Source organism: Crotalus tigris, unplaced genomic scaffold (genome assembly GCF_016545835.1).
Source record: "Crotalus tigris isolate CLP2741 ecotype Arizona unplaced genomic scaffold, ASM1654583v1 scf7180000018809.685583, whole genome shotgun sequence".
Classification (NCBI taxonomy): domain Eukaryota; kingdom Metazoa; phylum Chordata; class Lepidosauria; order Squamata; family Viperidae; genus Crotalus; species Crotalus tigris.
Window position 1 is genome coordinate 320,921 of NW_024097207.1, and position 19,903 is coordinate 340,823.

The 19,903-nt window shown below is 33.9% G+C and overlaps 1 protein-coding gene across 5 annotated transcripts in view; it reads right to left on the bottom strand.

Annotated features, from left to right (window-relative positions):
- DYNC2H1 (dynein cytoplasmic 2 heavy chain 1) overlaps window positions 1-19,903 on the bottom strand; it is a 163,479-nt gene that overhangs the window by 110,949 nt on the left and 32,627 nt on the right. For all 5 annotated transcript variants that reach the window (XM_039356269.1, XM_039356267.1, XM_039356271.1 and 2 more), the window contains 17 exons: window positions 18,993-19,163; window positions 17,816-18,198; window positions 17,482-17,614; window positions 16,887-17,004; window positions 14,394-14,506; window positions 14,171-14,290; window positions 12,639-12,789; window positions 11,680-11,882; window positions 10,033-10,215; window positions 8,026-8,208; window positions 6,997-7,220; window positions 5,385-5,500; window positions 4,805-5,004; window positions 3,484-3,748; window positions 2,706-2,913; window positions 1,138-1,267; window positions 242-397 (listed from right to left, as the gene is read on the bottom strand). In XM_039356269.1, the coding sequence (XP_039212203.1) occupies window positions 242-397; window positions 1,138-1,267; window positions 2,706-2,913; window positions 3,484-3,748; window positions 4,805-5,004; window positions 5,385-5,500; window positions 6,997-7,220; window positions 8,026-8,208; window positions 10,033-10,215; window positions 11,680-11,882; window positions 12,639-12,789; window positions 14,171-14,290; window positions 14,394-14,506; window positions 16,887-17,004; window positions 17,482-17,614; window positions 17,816-18,198; window positions 18,993-19,163 (3,057 nt within the window). The remainder of the gene's footprint in view (window positions 1-241; window positions 398-1,137; window positions 1,268-2,705; window positions 2,914-3,483; window positions 3,749-4,804; window positions 5,005-5,384; window positions 5,501-6,996; window positions 7,221-8,025; window positions 8,209-10,032; window positions 10,216-11,679; window positions 11,883-12,638; window positions 12,790-14,170; window positions 14,291-14,393; window positions 14,507-16,886; window positions 17,005-17,481; window positions 17,615-17,815; window positions 18,199-18,992; window positions 19,164-19,903) is intronic.

A 19,903-nucleotide genomic window follows, 5' to 3' on the forward strand; every position in this document is an offset into this window, starting at 1 on the left:
ATTGGGAACTATAATAAAGAAAAGCGAACTTACTTGAAGTCATCAGGCAGAGAAAGCAGGTTTGTCATCTAAAAGTTACTATATACTAACACATTGCTCCATTACTATTCTGAAAGAATCCCTATTTAATTTGATATTTAGATTGGATAATTGAATGCTAATGCAATTTTTTACAAACAGATCCTTTCTGTAGATAATGAATGAAAATGCTAATGACCTGTTCTTTTGTATCAATAATTACCTCCTTAGTAAATTCCTGTCGTGATTTCATATTGAGATTTCCCCCAAGTCCTCTTATCAGGCTAATTATAAATTGTCCACGTTCAATACATCCATGAAGATGGGACAACCCATTCATCACAGTTCCAACCAAACTTGTTTCTATCACATAGTCATTCTGTAAAATAGATAATCCAATAAGTATTCCAACAGGAGGATTTTAACAAAGACCTTTTAGCAGAAATAAAATATGAACTCTTATTTTTACTATTTATTATCATTCTCAATGATTATCATTATCATTACCACAATTATTATCATTATCATAATAATTATTATAACAGTGATCTTAAGAAGTAACATATATACTATTTCTGGTATTTTAAAATATTTCTTTTGATATATGCATAACAGCTATACAATTGTACCTTGGTACCCATTGGTAATTCGTTCTGGAATACATGACAATCATTAAAACCAACAAGTACTGGAAAAGACTTACCACATGACTTGCTATTTCGACCAGAAGAAATAGCGAGTCACAAGGTAGCCAATGTCAGCAAGTTCTTCCCTGCGCATCAACTACTGGGAGAAAGACAAGGGCCAGGAAAAGATTTCTGCTTCAAAACACATCAAATACTGAATTCAACAAGTTTTGAAGCATTCAAGTGCCAAGATATGACTATAATTTATTCCCTTAGAAAGATCCAATCCTGCTTAGTTTCTGAACATCGTGGCTACCTGCTGCCACCTGCTGATCATAAAGCATCATTAATAAACTGGCATTTTGCAGGTAGAGATAAACTATTGCAAAGATACAAACAAAATAAAAAATGAATGAGGAAGAAATCTAGTTCAGTTAGAAAAAACAGTCAACTAGAACATGTTAAGATAAATAGTAGAAAAAGTACAACTCACCTGCCTTAGTACCCAATTTAAAGCTTTCTCAAAATAATCTCCAATCCAGTTTTCAAGATTATGTCTGCATTCTTCAGGTTGGTTTCTCAACCAAGATCTGATCAGTGAATTAAGATCAGTATCTTCATCACTAGAATGAAGAATTAAAGCAACACATTCTGAACAATTGGGATATAAATATTTTGTAGTAAATGGCTCTCATTCATAAATATTACAACAAAATTAAATGCACACCACTGAGAAGTATATTTTATAAAACTTATTCCCAGATAACACAGTCAGCAAGCAAGCAAACAAGAAATAGATGGAAAATATAAGTAAAATGTAAAAATACCGAAATGAGTAAAGCAAAACCTATGGCACTCAGAGCCCCCTCTGTGGGCACACGCACCATCACACCAGCCCCGCCTCCCCCCATGGCCTCCTCACCAACAGCCCCCCAGGGAGGAGTCGCCCCCAGCTGCAGCCCACGCAGAGCAGTGCAGCCAAGGACATGGCAGCCGGGCAGCAGGGACAAGACTCCGCCCTCATGCCACATCGTGCGCAGATGCTGCGGGTTGCAGGCAGAGGGCATGGCTGCCATGGCGTTGCAGGGCTGCTTGGAGGTCGTGGAGGTGGTGGGTGGCCCTTTGGGCGAGGGCTGGGGCGGTTTTTCAGCACTCAGTCTCTAAAAGGTTCGCCATCACTGGACTAGAATATCCACAGCACTTCTATCAGGACTTCTCTGCCTACTGTATCTTTTTTCCCAGCTTTTTAGATAGATTTCCTGAAAGTCTACTTCTATAGGCTACGTCAAGCAATGCTTTCTTTTGGATTTACAATACCTATAGACTAATATAATAAATTGGCCTTTACAGTTTGTCCAGATTCCATGGTTTATTGAGTTAAATATGTTTAACTCTATAAATACTATTTCAGTGGATATAAATTTGTGGTTAAAAGTTTTATTGCTGATCTACTTCAAATATCTAGGAAGGACGTGTTGAGATTCCCCCCCCCCCCCATTGTTGAGAGGTTCAGTAGATGTGGACCCGATAGGCCTTCTAATGGTGTCTCCTGTGTTATGTTGGCAACCCCCAATACACCTTGCTTTTGGCAAGTAAGCGGAATTGGAAATGTTCTTTTGGCTCTGTTTGGAAAGTTTTGGATACTGAGCCCTAGTGGTGCACAGTTACAATGCAGTATTGCAGTAAACTCTGCCCATATCCTGGAGTTCAATCCTGACAGGAGCTCAAGGTTGATGCAGCCTTCCATCTTTCCGAGGTTTGTAAAATGACGATCCAGATGTTGGGGGCAATATGCTGACATTGTAAACTGTTCAGAAAGTGTTATAAAGAACTATGGAGCAGTATATAAGTTTAAGTGTTATTGCTATACTTAGTTAATTGTTACTATTTTTAATCATTTTGTTGGTTCTATTATATTTTGAATTGCTATATGTGTTCAGAATCTGTATGGATTGAGGCATCTTATAAACAGTTTAAAGAAAAAAACAGAAATAAATAAGAATACAATTTCAACAGTATGGTAATTGTAACAAAGTTTTGTATTAAACTGTTTTGAGTTACCTAAGGAAAATCATTCCCATGCGAGATATTGTGGCAGGAGAAGCACAGCTCAAGTCATGAGTTTCAAAAAGAAAGTTAACATTTGGACCAAACTGAATTCTTTCTCCACTAGGCATAGTAAGTAGTCGATTATCATCAAGAACAGAATTCAGAGATTCAATCCATTCAGGGTCTATGTCACCATCACAGATTATCCATGAAGTAACATCTGTTTACAATGCATAATAAAACATTCCAAGTTTATTGAAATTGCTAGCAGTTTTTCAGAATCAATTCAAATTCGCTTTACTCTCATGGAATGTATATATATATGAGTAAGAAGGGAATAATCTCTGTTTCTTACATTTTAATTTATATGAATGGAACATTTAATAAATAAATAATACATAAAATCAGATTGCTATATTCTACACAAGTACCTAAAATTCAAATAAATTCTTATTGATCATTAGGTTTTGCCTTGTAAACCAATGAGATGATTTATTGATCTTCTATAATGTAACACTAGTAATTTAATAAACAATGATATTATTAGCAATTTTAATCTGATAATTTTGTGCAAATAAATATGTTATTGTAATAAAGACAAAGTGTACATATGCTACAACAATTAGCTTGGTATTTTTTGTTTATATATATAACAAAACCTGAAAGCTATGCATGTTTAACTTGGAAAAAAAAATCTAATTAAAGCTATTTCTGCATACATTCACATATAAACAAAAAGCAAGAGTCTTTCTTAAATAAAATTTAATACCTGTAAATTTAAGAAAAATACCTGGAGGTTCTCGGACTACTTGCCGAGCACTATTTGTAAGCACACCATCTGACCACTCTCTTGTGTCCATATCAATATGACCGAGTAACTGACGGCGAGGCATAGCTTTGGGGTTCATGGTGTACTGCTTCACTACTTTGCCAACCTTTCCAAGTGCTGTTCTCAATGTCCGCCAAAGGGTTGATTTGCCTGCACCACTTGGGCCTACAATAACCACACCCATCCTTTGACGGAGTTGCTCATACAATTCCAAAGCCTTCTTTATCTTCACCGAAAATAAAAAGATAATATATGTTTATATTTTTTCATCATTAACCAAAGTCTAAAGATATTTTCTGAATTTCATTTATTATGAAATAAGATTAGCTAATAAATAAATAAATAGATTTCTATGTTTGTCCAACTCAACAGAGTAACTCTAGGTGGCAAATAAAAATCAAATATGCCTATGCTAATCTGAAAAAGGGAGGGAGAAAGGGAGGGAGGGAGGGAGGGAGGGAGGGAGGGAAGAAGAAAGGAAGGAAGGAAGGAAGGAAGGAAGACCAATTATCGTCAAAAAATATTTTATTGGGATTCTATTCTAGACCCAAAGGCATGGGGAAAGGTAGGCAGGGTTAGGGCCAAGATATATGGGGTGGGGAGGAGTAGATTATTATGAAAAGTAATAGTTGCCACTGAGAAAATATATGAAATTACTGCTTAGGGTATCCTAACTATCACTTTAAATCAAATGTGTTTTATTCTATATATAACCATTCAAAAGTATGACTTTGCCTTCAAATTTGCAGGAATGAGTGTCATAATAATTAAGAGGATATAGTAAAGTACATTAAGCAATGGTTTGTGTTTTTCCCTCTTTTATTTATGAATAAATTCATTAATATAACTATGTCCATGTTTTCAATCAAAATATAATTATTTTTTTCTTTTCTATTTATTTATTTATTTTTGTAAACCACAGTATCAGCCAATATTTTGAGTCCTGCCCTGCCAGCTTTTTATAAACTGTTGAAGAATTGATCTTTTGTTCAACAACTGTCAGGATCCTAGGTAAGACAATCTTCAAGGAAGTGAATATACAAATTCTATGTCACCCTGAGTATGATAAATTGTTTTAATTGCTTGTTGTTTTATTGTTACACAGTTGTTTTCAAATTGGTTGTTAATTGCCTAGAGTTGTGTGGTAGGTAGGCGGCCAAATAAACTGACTGGATGGGAGGATGGATACACATGTCTTAAAATACAGGTTGAAGTCACAGATTATATATAAAGATGAAGGTTAAAGTAATTACTGTTGTCTACAGTAGTACTCAATATTTACCTGGGTAGATATGATTTCCAGATTGGCCTCCTCAAAGGTTTTTTGCAAAGCACTATTTAATTCAGCATAATCTACATCATTAAAGTCAACACCAGGAAAGACATCTTTAACCAATGCATCAAATCGTGCACAATCTGCAAAGGTAAGCTTTGACATGGTATTAAGACGCAAAGCTTGAACTACATTGTGGCTTTCATTAACTGTGTGGAAACAGAAGAAACATAATACAATTTATTTTTGCTTGAAGCTGAAGTATAAGCAAAGTAGTTTATCTTCTAGAACCTCCACAGAAATGCATAACTTTGAATGCTGTACGTTTTAGCAATAGCATTTAGATTTATATATATAAAGCTTCACAGTGCTTTACAGTTCTCTCTAAGCACTTTACAGAGTCAGCATATTGCCTCCAACAATCTGGGTCCTCTTTTTACCAAAAGGATGGAAGTCTGAGTCAACCTTGAGATGGTCAGGATCAAATTGCTGTCAATTCAGTGAAGTTTTAAAAAGAATATTATACAAATAAAAATAACATGGTCATAATGCAAATCTTAGAAAAACATCACAGAATAATATTCTTTACCTTTGTTTTTCATTCCATTCTTTTTCAGCTGTCGAAGAATATTCCCACATCCCCTCAGAACAGTCTTTAATGCTCGCAAGCCCCAATCATAGTGCTGCTGAGGAGTCAAGAGCTCTCTGGTGAAAAAAAAAATGGATTTTAAACTTTTTCTTATTACTATTAATGTGTATCCTTGTTGAAAAGAATACTTGCACATGGAAGGACTTTGATGCATGAAAGAGAGGAAAAACTAGTTAAGAAGCCTAACAGGTTTTCATAGACAGGATGAATGAGGAAATAGCATTTCCCCACCACCACTTTTCTATCATAGTCTTGAAGAAAAAGGCCAAGGTCTTTGAGGACAGCATTCACATTCTATAACCTATTTCTATAACTACAATGGTAAGAAAATGGGTGGTATAATGGAACTTCCTATTCTTTGTGTATTGCTTACAGCAGCTCAGCATTTATCCACAGGGAAACATCAAATTATGAAAAACTATGTGAAAATGACTTTTTTGTTGAAATGTTGAGGAATGGCACTTAGTTTAACAAAATATTATAAAAATAAGTCATATATTAGTATTATGACCCCAACATGACTAAAGTAATGAAAAAGCAACATCGTGATCTTTGGATATGGAGATATATTTGAAATCTTGACTTTGTCACTAAAAAGCTCAGAGGAACAGATTATTTGCCGAAAGTTTGATGCTATCAAAGTTAGTGGAAGAAGAATTCAAGTAAGGGCCTTTCAGGGTTGTCTAAATATAACTTAGTTGTTAAATTCAGGTTGGGAGATCTGTCTTGATTATATTCCCTCTTAAGATTATTTTTCATTTGAAAAAGAATTGTTATTTTTTTCTTCATTTGCAGGGATGATATTAACCTCATTTTTTCCACCATTTTTATCAACAACCTGATTTAACAACAGCATTTGGCATCAACTTTAAAACCATCTGCATTTTTTTACTTGCTCAACTAAATTTCAGAGTACAAGAAAATAAGGATCTGAATCTATATATTTTCAATCATATTTTGAATCAGAATTTCCAAATATCTTTCACCCAGAGAAAAATAGCACTATATTGCTCCTTTTCCCGATATTAAAAGTATATTATACAAATTTTATTGTTTTCTATATATCACATTTTCATCTATTATATATTATAAAGCAGCATTAGGTAATATTATTTTTAATAAATTATACATTTCATGTATCTGCATATTATGTTATCATGATAACAGCCTATGTTTTCAAAATAAAATCTCCTGATTCTTTATACTGATAATTTTCAGAGACTCAGATACAATGGCTTAAAATTGAATAGCAAAGCTTGCTTAAAACCAACAAGCTACTTTCTTGACTGACATCTGAACTGAGCCCTAATTCAAATGTCATGTTGTCTGCTATATTATATCAAAATACTATATCAAGAATGTTAATGTATTACAAATCCTAAAGTTTATGACAAAGCCCTTTCACTGTAACACTGAAGAGTATCTAAACAGAACAAAGAATCAAAATACTAATTCCTCAAAGTCAAAGATGGAGAAACAAAAGAAGGATGAAGGAAATAATAAACTGATTGGGGATAGGGGAATGAAAAAAAAAAAATCCCCAGGCACCTACCGTGCTAAATTGAAAATATCCACCAGTTTTCTTCCCAGAGGTTTAGCATCTTTAAAGCCTTCTGAATATAATATCACTTCTGCAATTAGCTCATTATCAGGACGAGTCATAGCAACTGGTCGGAAAAGTTGTTTAAGATTGTCAGGCAATTTCTGCCTGCCTCCATAGCCTTTCCCAGCAGGATTCATGGTGATAAAAATTCCAGAATTATGATCCATTTCTACCTGATATTTAAATATACGAACATCTTCAGTAAAAACTCAATAACCTATATAAACCATTAAATAAGAACTCAACAATCTATGTAAACACAGAAGCATGTTGTATATTTTATGTAGCATTATAAGCATCTGAAAGATATTCAAATGGCTGACATATTTCTATATATTCTCTGACCTTTTGCCAGTATGACAAGAAATACAGAACACTTCAAGCTCTTCTTTTCTTGTCTTTGTCTTGTAAGGTATCAGTTCCTAACTCAATTCAAATAATGATAACTGTTTTGATCTAAAGAGACTAATGCAACAGACTTAAAATCCTTCAATTACTCTATGCAATTCTTGCAAATGTGCATTTCCACAAAATTTATTTTAAAAAATCCAATTAAATACAGTAAAATGTTTGCATGTATAACTTACCTGAAGATAGAACAGATGTTCAGTACTTTTTATTTTAATGCACAGGATTTACATGTTTACATGAAGCCAATTCCTTCATGTATGAAACCAATGTTTATCAGTTATTAAGGATGTCCCTACTTTAGAAGGCATTCAACTTGTTTTTGAAAGTCATACCCTACATGCCATACAACATGTTCAGTTCCCCCTATCTGGCTGTAGCTCAATTGCTTTCTGTTGGGCCCTGTTTAAGACTTTACCATCTCAGGTTTTGGCTGAATTAAATTATTTGGGTGAGTCTCTGATTCGTTCACCCTGAATCATAGGTTTTCCTAATTGTTGAGGTTACGCTGCATAAAAAGTAAGTAAGTGAGTCAGTAAGTAATATTGTACAAGAGTTTAAGATTTGTACCTCTTTCCCAAGTAATTCACAAACAGGTTGATGTTTCTTCAGAGCATGTTGAATTGTCTGAATCTGCATAGATACAGCAGAGAGTACAGCTTCTTCCAGACGATTAAACTCATCAAAACAGCCCCAGGCTCCACATTTCACCAAACCAACAAATATTCGCCCCATTGATTTCACATCAATGCCCTTAAAATAAGCAAGGAATGCTACTTCAGCTACATAATATATAATATTCCTTTTCCCAAGTTAAAAAAAGTATAATGAAGTTTTAAAGTTTGTAACAAAAGTAACAATGCTTTGGGGAGGTGAAACAGGGCTTATTTGAACACTGCAGGGAGCAACCTTTTGGGCTTGCATTTTCTGTAGGGTTTTTTTTTTGTTGTTAATATAAACAAAAACATTTTAAAAATGTTTTACCAAAATAAAAACAAAAAAATAGATCAAGTTAAAAATGGGAGACGTAATCAAACTCTTTTCTATAAATATTAATGGATTAAATATATCAAGAAAAAGAGTTTAGACGTTTAACAATTTAAGGAAATTGGATGTAGATGTGATGTATCTTTAGGAAGTTTACATAAAATAGGATTATAGAAAATTACTAGAGAAAGTAAAATTTAGAAACATTATACACAATATTAGCATAAAACAAGAAAGGAGGAATTATTATATATGTCAAAGAAAAATAAAATTAAATAAATATACTTGGATGAAAAGGGGTGAATTTTAATGTTGGAAATAGTATTAGAGTAAAAACAGTAAATGCACTAAATAATATGAGAATATTTGTATGATCACCATGCTTAGATGGAATTCCGGTCGAGTCTTATAAAAAATATGAGTGTTACTACAATGAATAATGTTGGATTCCTAGTTAAGTAGTAGAATATGAAAGAAGGAAAATGTAAATAAGAAACAACGGGGCAATAAGGACAAATATTTCAAAGAAGAAAGAGGGGGAAATGTAAAGAATAGAAGAGTACTGTTACAAACTGCTGTTAACAAAAAAGGATATATTACATGTGCATATGTGTAATGTTTGTTGTGTTTTGTTTTGTTTGTCTAAAATAATAATAAAAAAATAAAAAAATAAAAAAATGTCTTACAAAGGAAACAAGAAAAGGCGTTTAAAAAAGGAAATACTTCACTCATCTCATCTGTTGCAGATGTTACATGAAAGGAGCACTGAGATCTGCATAAATATGAATTTGATAAATATTTTCTATTTATTTATTGAAGATATTTTTTTGCTTCTCATTTGTAACTTTAAAAGATTCAACAATCATCATTGTCAACAGTCACCATCATTGTCAACAATCATCATCGTTGTCACTGTCATCTCAATGTACTGGATTATACCCAATTTCAGCTTTATCCACCCCAATTTATAACTTAATATAGGACTCAATCATTCATTAATTTTGCAAATTTATATGGCCATCCATATTAACCAAAAAATTCTGCGCAGCTAATACGGCATAAGTAGACTTTGAAGAAGCAGGATAGGAAGAATATTGATGTTTTTGCCCTTTGGTTTCAGAGAAGGCTTCTCAAAATGAGGTGGATAGCCAAGGGGACAAACAAATTGAAAAAAAATCAACCTACAGTTCTCACTTGAGGCACAATGAGGTTCAAATTATCCTATTTCAGACATATATAACTTATCTCTCCAAGAAAGAATCTAATAGTGGAAAGTTGCTAGGAGTCAACAACTTGATGGCAACTGGACTTTCTTAGTTTTTTTTCTTGAAAATGTTTCACTTCTCATTCAAAAAGCTTCTTCAGTTCCGAAGTGAAAAAGCTTCTTGGATTAGAAGCAAAACATTTTCAAGGAAAAAAAAACAAGAAAGTCCAATTACCTTTTGAAAAGTACCTTTGGGATAGCACCTGGATGATTGTGAATCTCCATAGACAACTTGATGGCACACAATCAATCAATCAATCAATGAACAAGACATATGAACCTTTTTCATACAACTGTTAGAACTGTATTGATATACTTTACTTCACCTCATCACAATTAAACACTAAAACTTGTCTTCCAAGTAATCCTCCTAGAGCCTTTACAGATTCTGTCTTGCCAGTTCCAGCTGGGCCATAGGGGTTTCCACCAAGGCCCATCTTCATAGCTTGAGTAAGCGTAAGGTAACACTTGTCAGTTAATGGTGTATAAACAAGCTTTGGTGAATTTCCCTAAAATTTTAAAAACAATAAAATGCAATTAAAATTATGAACTCAACTGAATTGTCCAGATTAACACTACCACTAAAAGTGAATTCCAAATTAGTAATTATTGATTTCAATAATGCTAAAGACATGGAAATATTCAAAAATTCAAACTTTTCCAACTTTCTTGAATTATTTACAAAAGCATTACATGAAATGTACAGGAAATATCTTGTTAAAAGAGACCCTGGGACCAAACTAAATTCAGCATGTGTATCTTTGTTCCAAAACATTTGCTTCAAAGGTTACAAAATGGAGTTTGTTTGTTTAAAAATTAAACAGAGATAATTTGTGCCAGATCAAGAGAGTAATGCCTTCATTACAACTTCTTTTTTTCCTTTACTATTTACAATGGAAGAAAACCTATTAATGGATACTTTGTGAGATGAGGAGGTTCTAATTAGAATTGTGAATGGTGTTAAAAATCAGATGGTTGCAGTTTTCTTCCAGTAAACCAACATTCATTTCTAATCCAGGCCTCAGGCTCTAGGGATATTTTTTCTCTATTAAAATGAGCTATGAAAAGATAAAACACGTTGTTGTTCTAGAGTCTTCAGAACACTCTTATTACCATACAGGCTCAAGCAAGTGAAAACATTAGAATTCTAACAAAAGACAGAATCTGATACAAAGAATCATATGGAATAAAAAAATAGTCACTTTTATTAATGCTTATTCTCAAATCACTGTGTTACAAATTTCAGACATTAAGAATGTTTTAAATTGCTTCTATAAAACAAGAACCATCACACCACATGAAAACAGATTCTGAAACAGAGGGGAATACCAAGATCTGGAATCTGTTATTGAAGAAAATGTTTAAAAAATCATTGTAGCAATAAAAAGTATTTTAGAACCTTGCTCAATTGTATCTATTTATTTATAATTAAAGTTGATGGGAGCTGTGTTTTAACAAAAGTCATACTTTAAAAAAGATATGTTTATCACAGCCAACAAATGTTTCAATAATTGAAACCCAAGAAGAATTTTCCCTTTTCTATCACATTGCCTGTTAAATAGATAGCACTTTCTTAACTGAATCTGGCTTCCCCATTGACTATGCTTATCAGAAGGTCACAAAAGGTGATCATGTGACCCTGGGATATTGCAAACATCATAAATATAAGTTAGTTGCCAAGCATCTGAATTTTGATCATGTGACCACGGGAATGCTGCAATGGCTGTTAAGTGTAGAAAACGGGTCATAAGTCACTTTTTCAGTGCCATTGTAACTTTGAACCGTCACTAAATGAACTGTTGTAAGTCAAAAACTATCTATAATGCTATATGTCTACTCAGAAATAAACTGTACAAGGCTGAATGCATCTACTTCGACAATTGATTTGTAGGACTACAATCTTAAACGAATGCTCATTAAAACGAGGACAAGAATGAAAGAATAAGGCATAATTTATGCTACACTTAAAATACCTGATATTCATAAGTGTACTGCAGTTCAGCATCCACCATTTGAATATAACATTTTTGATCCTTAAGGTAAAATCTGAGTTGCTTCTTCCAGGCCCAATCATCAGTACTATTGACCTGAGCTGCAATTAGCTGTTGTACAATATCAATGTTATGAATAACATCCAAAATCAGGGCTTTAAGCTTTAACTCAAGGATTCCAGATTCTGAAAAAAGTATTACAATTTAAAATAAGGTTAATTTATATTGTTTCACCCATTATAATTTGATCATATGCTTAGAAATGAAAAGTAATACAGGGAAAACTGTTAACATCAACATATGTTGGTAATTATTTAATAGTAATTCTAATGGTATAAAAGACAACTAGTGCTTGTAGTTTTTTGAGAATTTAAAATTAAAAGTTATTATGCAGTGCAGCTTGTACTACATAATTTGCACAGAAGGGCAGGATAAAAAAACTGAATGAATGAATGAATGAATGAATGAATGAATGAATGATACTGAATAAATAAAATCAAAGATACACAAAATACTCAATTCAACTGAATTGGGAACTGAAACCAAACCCAGAGAAATACTATTTTATCATTTTTCCAATCATGTAAGAGGGAAGATTTTGCCCTTTAGTTTTAAATTATGTTTTACAATTTTATGTCATGTTTGAAACTGGCTATTATAGCTCAGTAAATAAATCATGGTGAACAAAACTGTGGATTAACATAGTATGTGAATTCCTCTATAGTCAAAAGCAGAAAAAATTAACAAATTGCAATATCAACTCAGACAATGCAATGTTTGGTGGCATGCAAAAGAAAGTAAAGAAAGAAAGAAATCAAGACCAACAAATACAAAAACAGTACAAAGAGCAAGAAGCCACACTATCTGTGAGAATGATTCAAATTCTGCATCACGAATGTGAAATCATTCTAAAATATTATACCTGTTATCTTCTTCCATACCTGCATTGCCCAAATCTTCTATATTAGTATCTATACTGGTATAATGTTCCAATTTAGCCATTAGTTCTAATTCTGTCTGTTGCAAATTACATTCCTTGATTGCACACTCAACATCTTCTGTGAATTGAATTTGTTCAGCCAAACAAAGAATCTATTTGGAAAATGGTATGCATAAAGAAAAATATGTTATAGCATTTAATAGCATCCATGACTATTTAAAGAAATCACAACACCTCATTTATCTACAAATCCACAATACTCTTCTGCTGAAACTCTAAAACAGACATGTCAAACACAAGGCCCGGGAGCAAGATGTGACCCGCAAAGTGGTTTCATGTGCCCCGTGAAGCCATCCTGGAATCAGTGAAGGAACAGCCCCCATTGCCTTGGCCCTGGCCCAGGCTCCAATGTACAATTTTATGGTGGCCATCTACAGTGAAACGCATTCAGTCTTAGCTCTACAAGGCCGTCTGGAAACAGCGAGGAACCAGGTCCCCACAGGCACCCTTGATGCAAACGAAGTAGAGATGGCCACACTCACCCAGTAGGCCACACCCACTCCATCCACGCTCACCCAGTAGGCCGCACCCATCCTGGCCACACCCACCCGGCCCCTTGAGGACAACCACAATGCTGATGCGGCCCTCAATGAAATTGAGTTTGACACCCCTGCTCTAAAAGGTAACAGATTATCAAACAGTTTATTAAATTGTCAATGCTGTATGCAGATTTTTAAAAAAACCAGAATTATTTGAATATTTAAAAGCAATGATAATCCAAGAGTTCAGAGCATAGATTAAACTGCCAGTGACTTATGTCTCTGACAGAACAGGTTAGGTACAATCAACAAATGGCTACACTATGCTGTACCTTCCAAACAATATACAAATGCAGGATATATCTACATCATGAAGGTGCTACTTGAGTGAAAGAAACTGGCTAGAGCAAATGCAATAGCTTTATCCTGAAACAGACTTACAATACTTGGATAAAAGTTATTGCAGCTGTTGCAGCTGTTGAGCACTGAATATTATTTCATGGACAACTCAATTTAACTATTGGGATAGTTCCAAGCCAAAATAAAACCACTAAACCACTATGAGACTTCAGTTAATCAAGATTAGCATAAATCTGACTGATTTCAGTGGATATACTGTGATTTATTTTGGATCTAAATTTAATTCAAAAAGTTGCATGCAATGTTGTCTATCAGCCACTAGAACCAAGTTTCCTCAGAAAAAAAGGATTCTACTTGTAAAGGTTCAGTGCAAATTGCAGGGAAACAGATGGCTTGAGTGATGGGGATAAGTGCAAAGGAAAGCACCTTTGTCTGATGTTGCATGTAATCCAAATTGCAAACAAAATTTGGTTCTTTTCAGATAAATTATTGGATAAAATATTCAAAATATTGTTTATTTTAGATTCAAATTTAATTCTACTAAATGGTTGAGCTAAAAATTAGTAAGCATATGATCAAAATCCCCCTTCTTTGCAAAACTGAAATCTTGTTTTTGCATAAAAAACAAACTTACCTGCGAAGGAAAAAGCGATGGATCAATTGAACCCTGTAATCTTTTCCCAGAGGCTACGCAGTCAATTAATAGTTTCTTCAATGTCTCCTTCATCTCTAAAGACAATTTGTTCAGCCATACCTAGCAAATAATATATCAAGAAAACCCAATAAACCATATTAACATATTTAATATTGACAAATGGGAAATTGGGGGGAGGGAGAGGAGGAGCTTACTTTCTTACCTCAACGTCATTGGATAGCAGAATTTTATTTTTGAAAGGTACGGTTTCACCTTCTACAGATTTCATTGCAATAATATTTTTAAAATCTTCATCAAAGCTTACACTGTGAATTCCTGTTAATTAATGGAATAATGTAACATCAATTAGCTTAATACAGAAAAACTGCTTTTGAGTGGTCCATGGCTGAACCTGTTCATACATAGAACAAAACTGATCTGGATAAGGGCTGAAATTAAGTAGTTCTAGGCAGAAAAGGTTTGAAGTGAGAATGAGACTGGAAACAAACCAAAGACATTGTTACAGCAACTGGAAAGAGAATAAAGAAAATGCTGAGAAGAGCAGGGGTGGGAAGTCTGGTGGGCTGTTACAACGGGAGTCTGATCCATACTGCCGATTCCACAATAAGGAACAGGCATGTAGACCCATTCTTCTATTAGCACCTATTCTTTAGAATTAAATTTCCTTCGGAATAATGCCCAGAGTGCAATCTCCTGAAGTTTAAAAATGGAATTAAAATTCTTCTTTTCGCAAGACTTTATGAGATTTGAAGAATGATGGTTGTAGCATTTGATTGTTACATAATTTATTTGATTATATTGCATTTGATTAGTATTATTGCTCTATTTGTGCTTTTCTATTAGCTTTTACTAAATAAAAGCATAATTACTGAGTGAGTGATGTAATTGCCCCAACTATCCTGTAAATCAGAATTTTGGTTTCACTGAGCAAGGAACAATTAAATATTCAATTTTTGTATGTATTATACAGATGCTAATTTGAAACAGTTTAGCAGAAATTGTGCAACATGATAGTTTGTTGTAAGTTCAAGACAATGCCTATTTTCTGTACTGTGCACATCCCTAATATAGTTATATCACTTTTTACACAAATATGAAATTGGATTATAATATGGTGGTTTAAAATGGAAATTTATTTGAAGTCAAATTAAAGCATTGTTTTTGTAATACATTCATAGGTTTGTATACAGCATAACAGAAGCCAATTTTGCTCACATTACTGTTCTGCTATATATATTTTAGATCTCTTATGAAATAGTCCATTAGCTCAGAATTGTCATGGAAGAGGACTGCAGAACATTATCTGCCAATTAAATTAAAGTATTGGCCAGAACTCATCATTTTTGGAAATGTCAAAATACTACATGTATAAATAAATGAAAACAGCATTTTTTAAAGCTAGACTCTTAAAAATATTTTAGGCAATCTCTATAAATAGATTTCAATTTACATTTTTCTCATTTCCATACAGTATATACTACTAGAAAAGAACATAAGAACATTTTTGTTATTCTTTCCCAGGAAACCTATTACAACCAAAATCTTCCAGTATAATGAGCCATCAAGGTTTGGAAACATTTATTCAGGTTTTTTTAAAGTCTCTTTAAAAAGATTTAATTGTACCTAATATTACTAGCATTGATCTATATGAATAGATAGAGACTACTACAGTACAAATTTCTGTGGAAGAATACAGATTTATCTTGCTAGCAAGTTAAATCAGGAAAGGATAGGTGATCAATAACAATAAATTGTTAGGATGGCATACTCTTTTGAGTCTTACGATATCTTCTATAACAGTGTGGGAGGGAATATTAGGTAAACAGTTAATCCTTGAGAAAACCAGATGATTTTTAAAAAGTATATCAAATCTTCCCACTGGAGTTTGGTGGCCAATAAATTTAAATAAATAAAATGTTTCTGTACAAATCTGTACACTTGCATGATTTAAGTCAGGGGTAGGCAACCTTGGCTCTTTTATGACTCGTGGACTTCAACTCCCAAAATTCCTGAGCCAGCCATACTGGCTCAGGAATTCTGGAAGTTGAAGTTCACGAGTCATAAAAGAGCCAAGGTTGCCTACCCCTGATTTAAGTGATTCTTTGAAAAGATGTCACAGAAATTCATTTTACTTCAGGTACTACAAAAGTATGCATATTAAAATATTATTTAAATATTTTTCTAAACATTATAAATATTTAGAAATTGAAATTATAAATATTATTTATTTAAATGTTCTTTTACAGTACAAAATTAGAATGGAAATGTTAGGGAGAAAACATTTGGTAAGCCTTTAGCATGGGAGGTTTTATACTACTGTAACAAACAGTGAGGGACAGAAAAGCCTCCAAAGTTCTGTAGCTCAGCAACATGTAAAACCTTACCACAGTGGAACAATCTACCTACGGAGATTATAAGTCTCTGGAGGGGTTTGAGGTTGGATAGCCACTTCTAATGAATGGTTTAAATGATTTTCTTGCGCTTTAGTTGGACTGGATCAGGGGTTTTCAAACTTAGTCCTTTAATGACTTGTGGACTTCAACTCCCAGAATTCCTCAGCCAGGCACACTGGCTGAGGAATTCTGGGAGTTGAAGTCCACAAGTCATAAAAGGGCCAAGTTTGAAGAACCCTGGACTAGATGATGCTTGTGGTCCGTTCCAACTATACAATTCTTTGATCCTTTATCATCCTTACCGGCAAATAGCTTCTTCAGATGAGATTGGATAACTAATGGATTAGTAGACTGACCCAAGATTTCCAGAAGATCATCATCTCCAATGAAATAAAATCTGGGGAATGCAGAACGCTTTTCCTGTTCAAAAATAAATAAATTCAAACGGCCTCTCCAAGATAGCATCGTAATTATTTCTGAACCAGTTAAACTAACATCTTTTAAAAAAATGAAATAAGGAATACAGTAACTGTGAACTGAACATCTCTACTTTTACACCAAAAAAAGAGGCTCCCTCTATCACTTGCTTATTCTTCAAAAAATATTTATTTCTTTTATTGGTCAAAATACTTTTGAAATAAAAAACGAACACAAAAATTAAGGAAACAACATTCAAGTAAAAATAACCTAACTTGAATGATGTGCAGCACTTCAGCTTCAAAATGAGTATAATCACACATCTGCTTTAAGATGTCACAGAAATATACTACATTTGCACTCCCACAAGAATGTATGCTTATGTATAAATACAAGTCTTTATTACCTCAAGGAGAGATACAGAATTTTAGTGTTCATCATCTAAGGTCACTATTAAATGGAGTGATCAGAAATTTTTACCTCCAGGAATTCATTTAAAGATTTTTGACATCTCTGAAGCTGGTCAAGGATAGTAATTAAGGCAGTTCTTATTCCCGCTCGAGTATTCAAAGAAATTACACGGTTATCTTGTTTGATATCTGCCAGTATTGATCTTTAAAAGGAAACAACATGGTATAAAGTACACTGTTATTTCTTCTTTGGTTTTAATAACACATAAGTAAAATGATAAGCAACTGAAACTATTTATGACTGAAATATAGAAATACAAGAAATTAATTTAAATTTTACATGCAATGCATATGCTTTTATCTGAGAAAGTTGGATTAAAAAACAGAATATAATGTTAACTGACCTAAAGTCTTCATCTACTCTGTTGAAACGTGCCTGCTCTTTAGGCAAAGCTCCACGACCAAAAATGGGCTCCAGATATACCCACTTCCTCTGAATTTGATTTAGATTCTGTAGATATTCATCCAGTTCAGCAAGTTTCTTTTCCCAAACAGAAACTTTATCTTGGAAACCTTTGTAATATGGAGAGTCTTTTAATGACTGAAGTAAGCAGCGATTGTCTCCAACTTGATTGACTATATCTTTCCAATCCTTAATCAATTTGATCATCCGGTTCTGACTATCTTCATAATCTGTTAGTGTAAAGACAGCTCCAACTCCCCAAAGCTCAAGCTCACGCAAGGCTTCTCTGATTGTCACCTCACCATGAGCCCTGCTGTTCAAATCCTGTTAGCAAATGTAAATTAACATAATTCAAGCTAATGATTTAAGTACTAGTAGAGATAAATACAAACAACAAAGGAATTTCAGGCACTGATTTATAAAGCAATTCATTTACTTTTTAATTAAACATTACGGTATTACTTACATATTGATACAGTATACATTTTTTTTCTTTTAACAACCCTGTAATCCCTTCCATCGGGGTGGAGTTGGGGCCACTGAATAGAGCTGAACATTTACTGGCCGGATGCCCTTCCTGAAGCTTGTTGCAGATATTTTCTCTTTGCGCCCAGAGAGAGAAATATCTGCTACTACCTAGGATCAAACTCACAGCCTCCTGTGAGGTGAGAGCTCCATCTCTAGGCTACCACACTGCTCTGCTATAGCATACATATTGATGACATATTTCTGGGATTTGAATAAAATGAGTAACAAAATAAAATCTCTAAATAAAATTAACTTGGATAATTAATCTTTCTACACCAACCAGCCAAATTATTTCCCAAATACAAATTAGCATTTTCTATAGCACAATTTACTATTAAGAGTTATTGTCTTCAAGGGCAGGTATAAGAACATTACAAGCGTGTAATGAAATTTCAGTGTCATGAACAATGTATCAGGACTATATATTGAAAATTATTATTTCTTTCTTTATACAGAAAGAACTGACTTAGTAACTTTTTTATTAAACTTAGGCAACAGCTTTGGGGCATTCCTTGCTTTAAGTGGAAGTTGGAAATATTGTCCAAAAATTTCTTCAAATAATTTTCTTTATACTAAAAAATAATTCACACCTTAAGTTCTGCTGCTTTTTCCACAATGATATCTGCCACTTTTAGGAGGTCTCCAAACATCAGATTCCCTAGACTGGTACCCCTAGGAAGACCAAGAATACGAAAGAGATCCAACCAATGATCTGGTGACAAGTGTTCTCCTTTAACATATTTCAATATAGGAAGGATTAGCTGTAAGAAAAAAGAGCATAGGTTAGCAATTATTATTTTTGTTTTGTAACCATGAATGTATTTTATGTTTAAACAATAAAGGATTGTGAAAGTATCACAAGTAACAAACATTACATTCTTATACTTGCACTCAGTAGTACTGTATTTAAATTTAATATTTTTAGATTTATTTCATAAACAGAATTATCATTGGATGTTAACAATACAGGTCGTCTTCACTTAATGTCTATTTGTTCAGCAACCATTCGAAGTTACCCCAGGGCTGAAAAAAGGGACTTACAATCCATCCTTGAAGTTCTGGCCACTGCAGCACTCCCGTAAACAAAATTTGCACTCACATTTACAAGTAGCTTTTGGTGGCCTGCTGACCCATTGCCGCCAGCTGTCACTGTCATCCAGGCCTCTCTGCTGCAAACAGCTGGGACTTCTGTTGCTTGCCTGCTAGGGTCTCCTTTTGTGCACCAGCCAGGCCCTTCATTCCCCAAAAGACCTGGTCAATGTGTGAAATAGGATCCCCTCTGTGCCAGCACAAAAGGACCCTTCTAGCCATGATCTTTCACAGACCAGCCTTTCATGAGCTGGATGAGTTTTTTCTTTCACAAAATATAGCCCTGAATGGGGTATGAATGGCGAATGGAAGCCATGGCCAGCACAGAAGAAGAACCCTGGTTGGTATGCAAAAAAAGCCTTGCACTGAGATAAGGGGCTGCGATAAAAGGCCCTAACAAGTAAAGTATTGG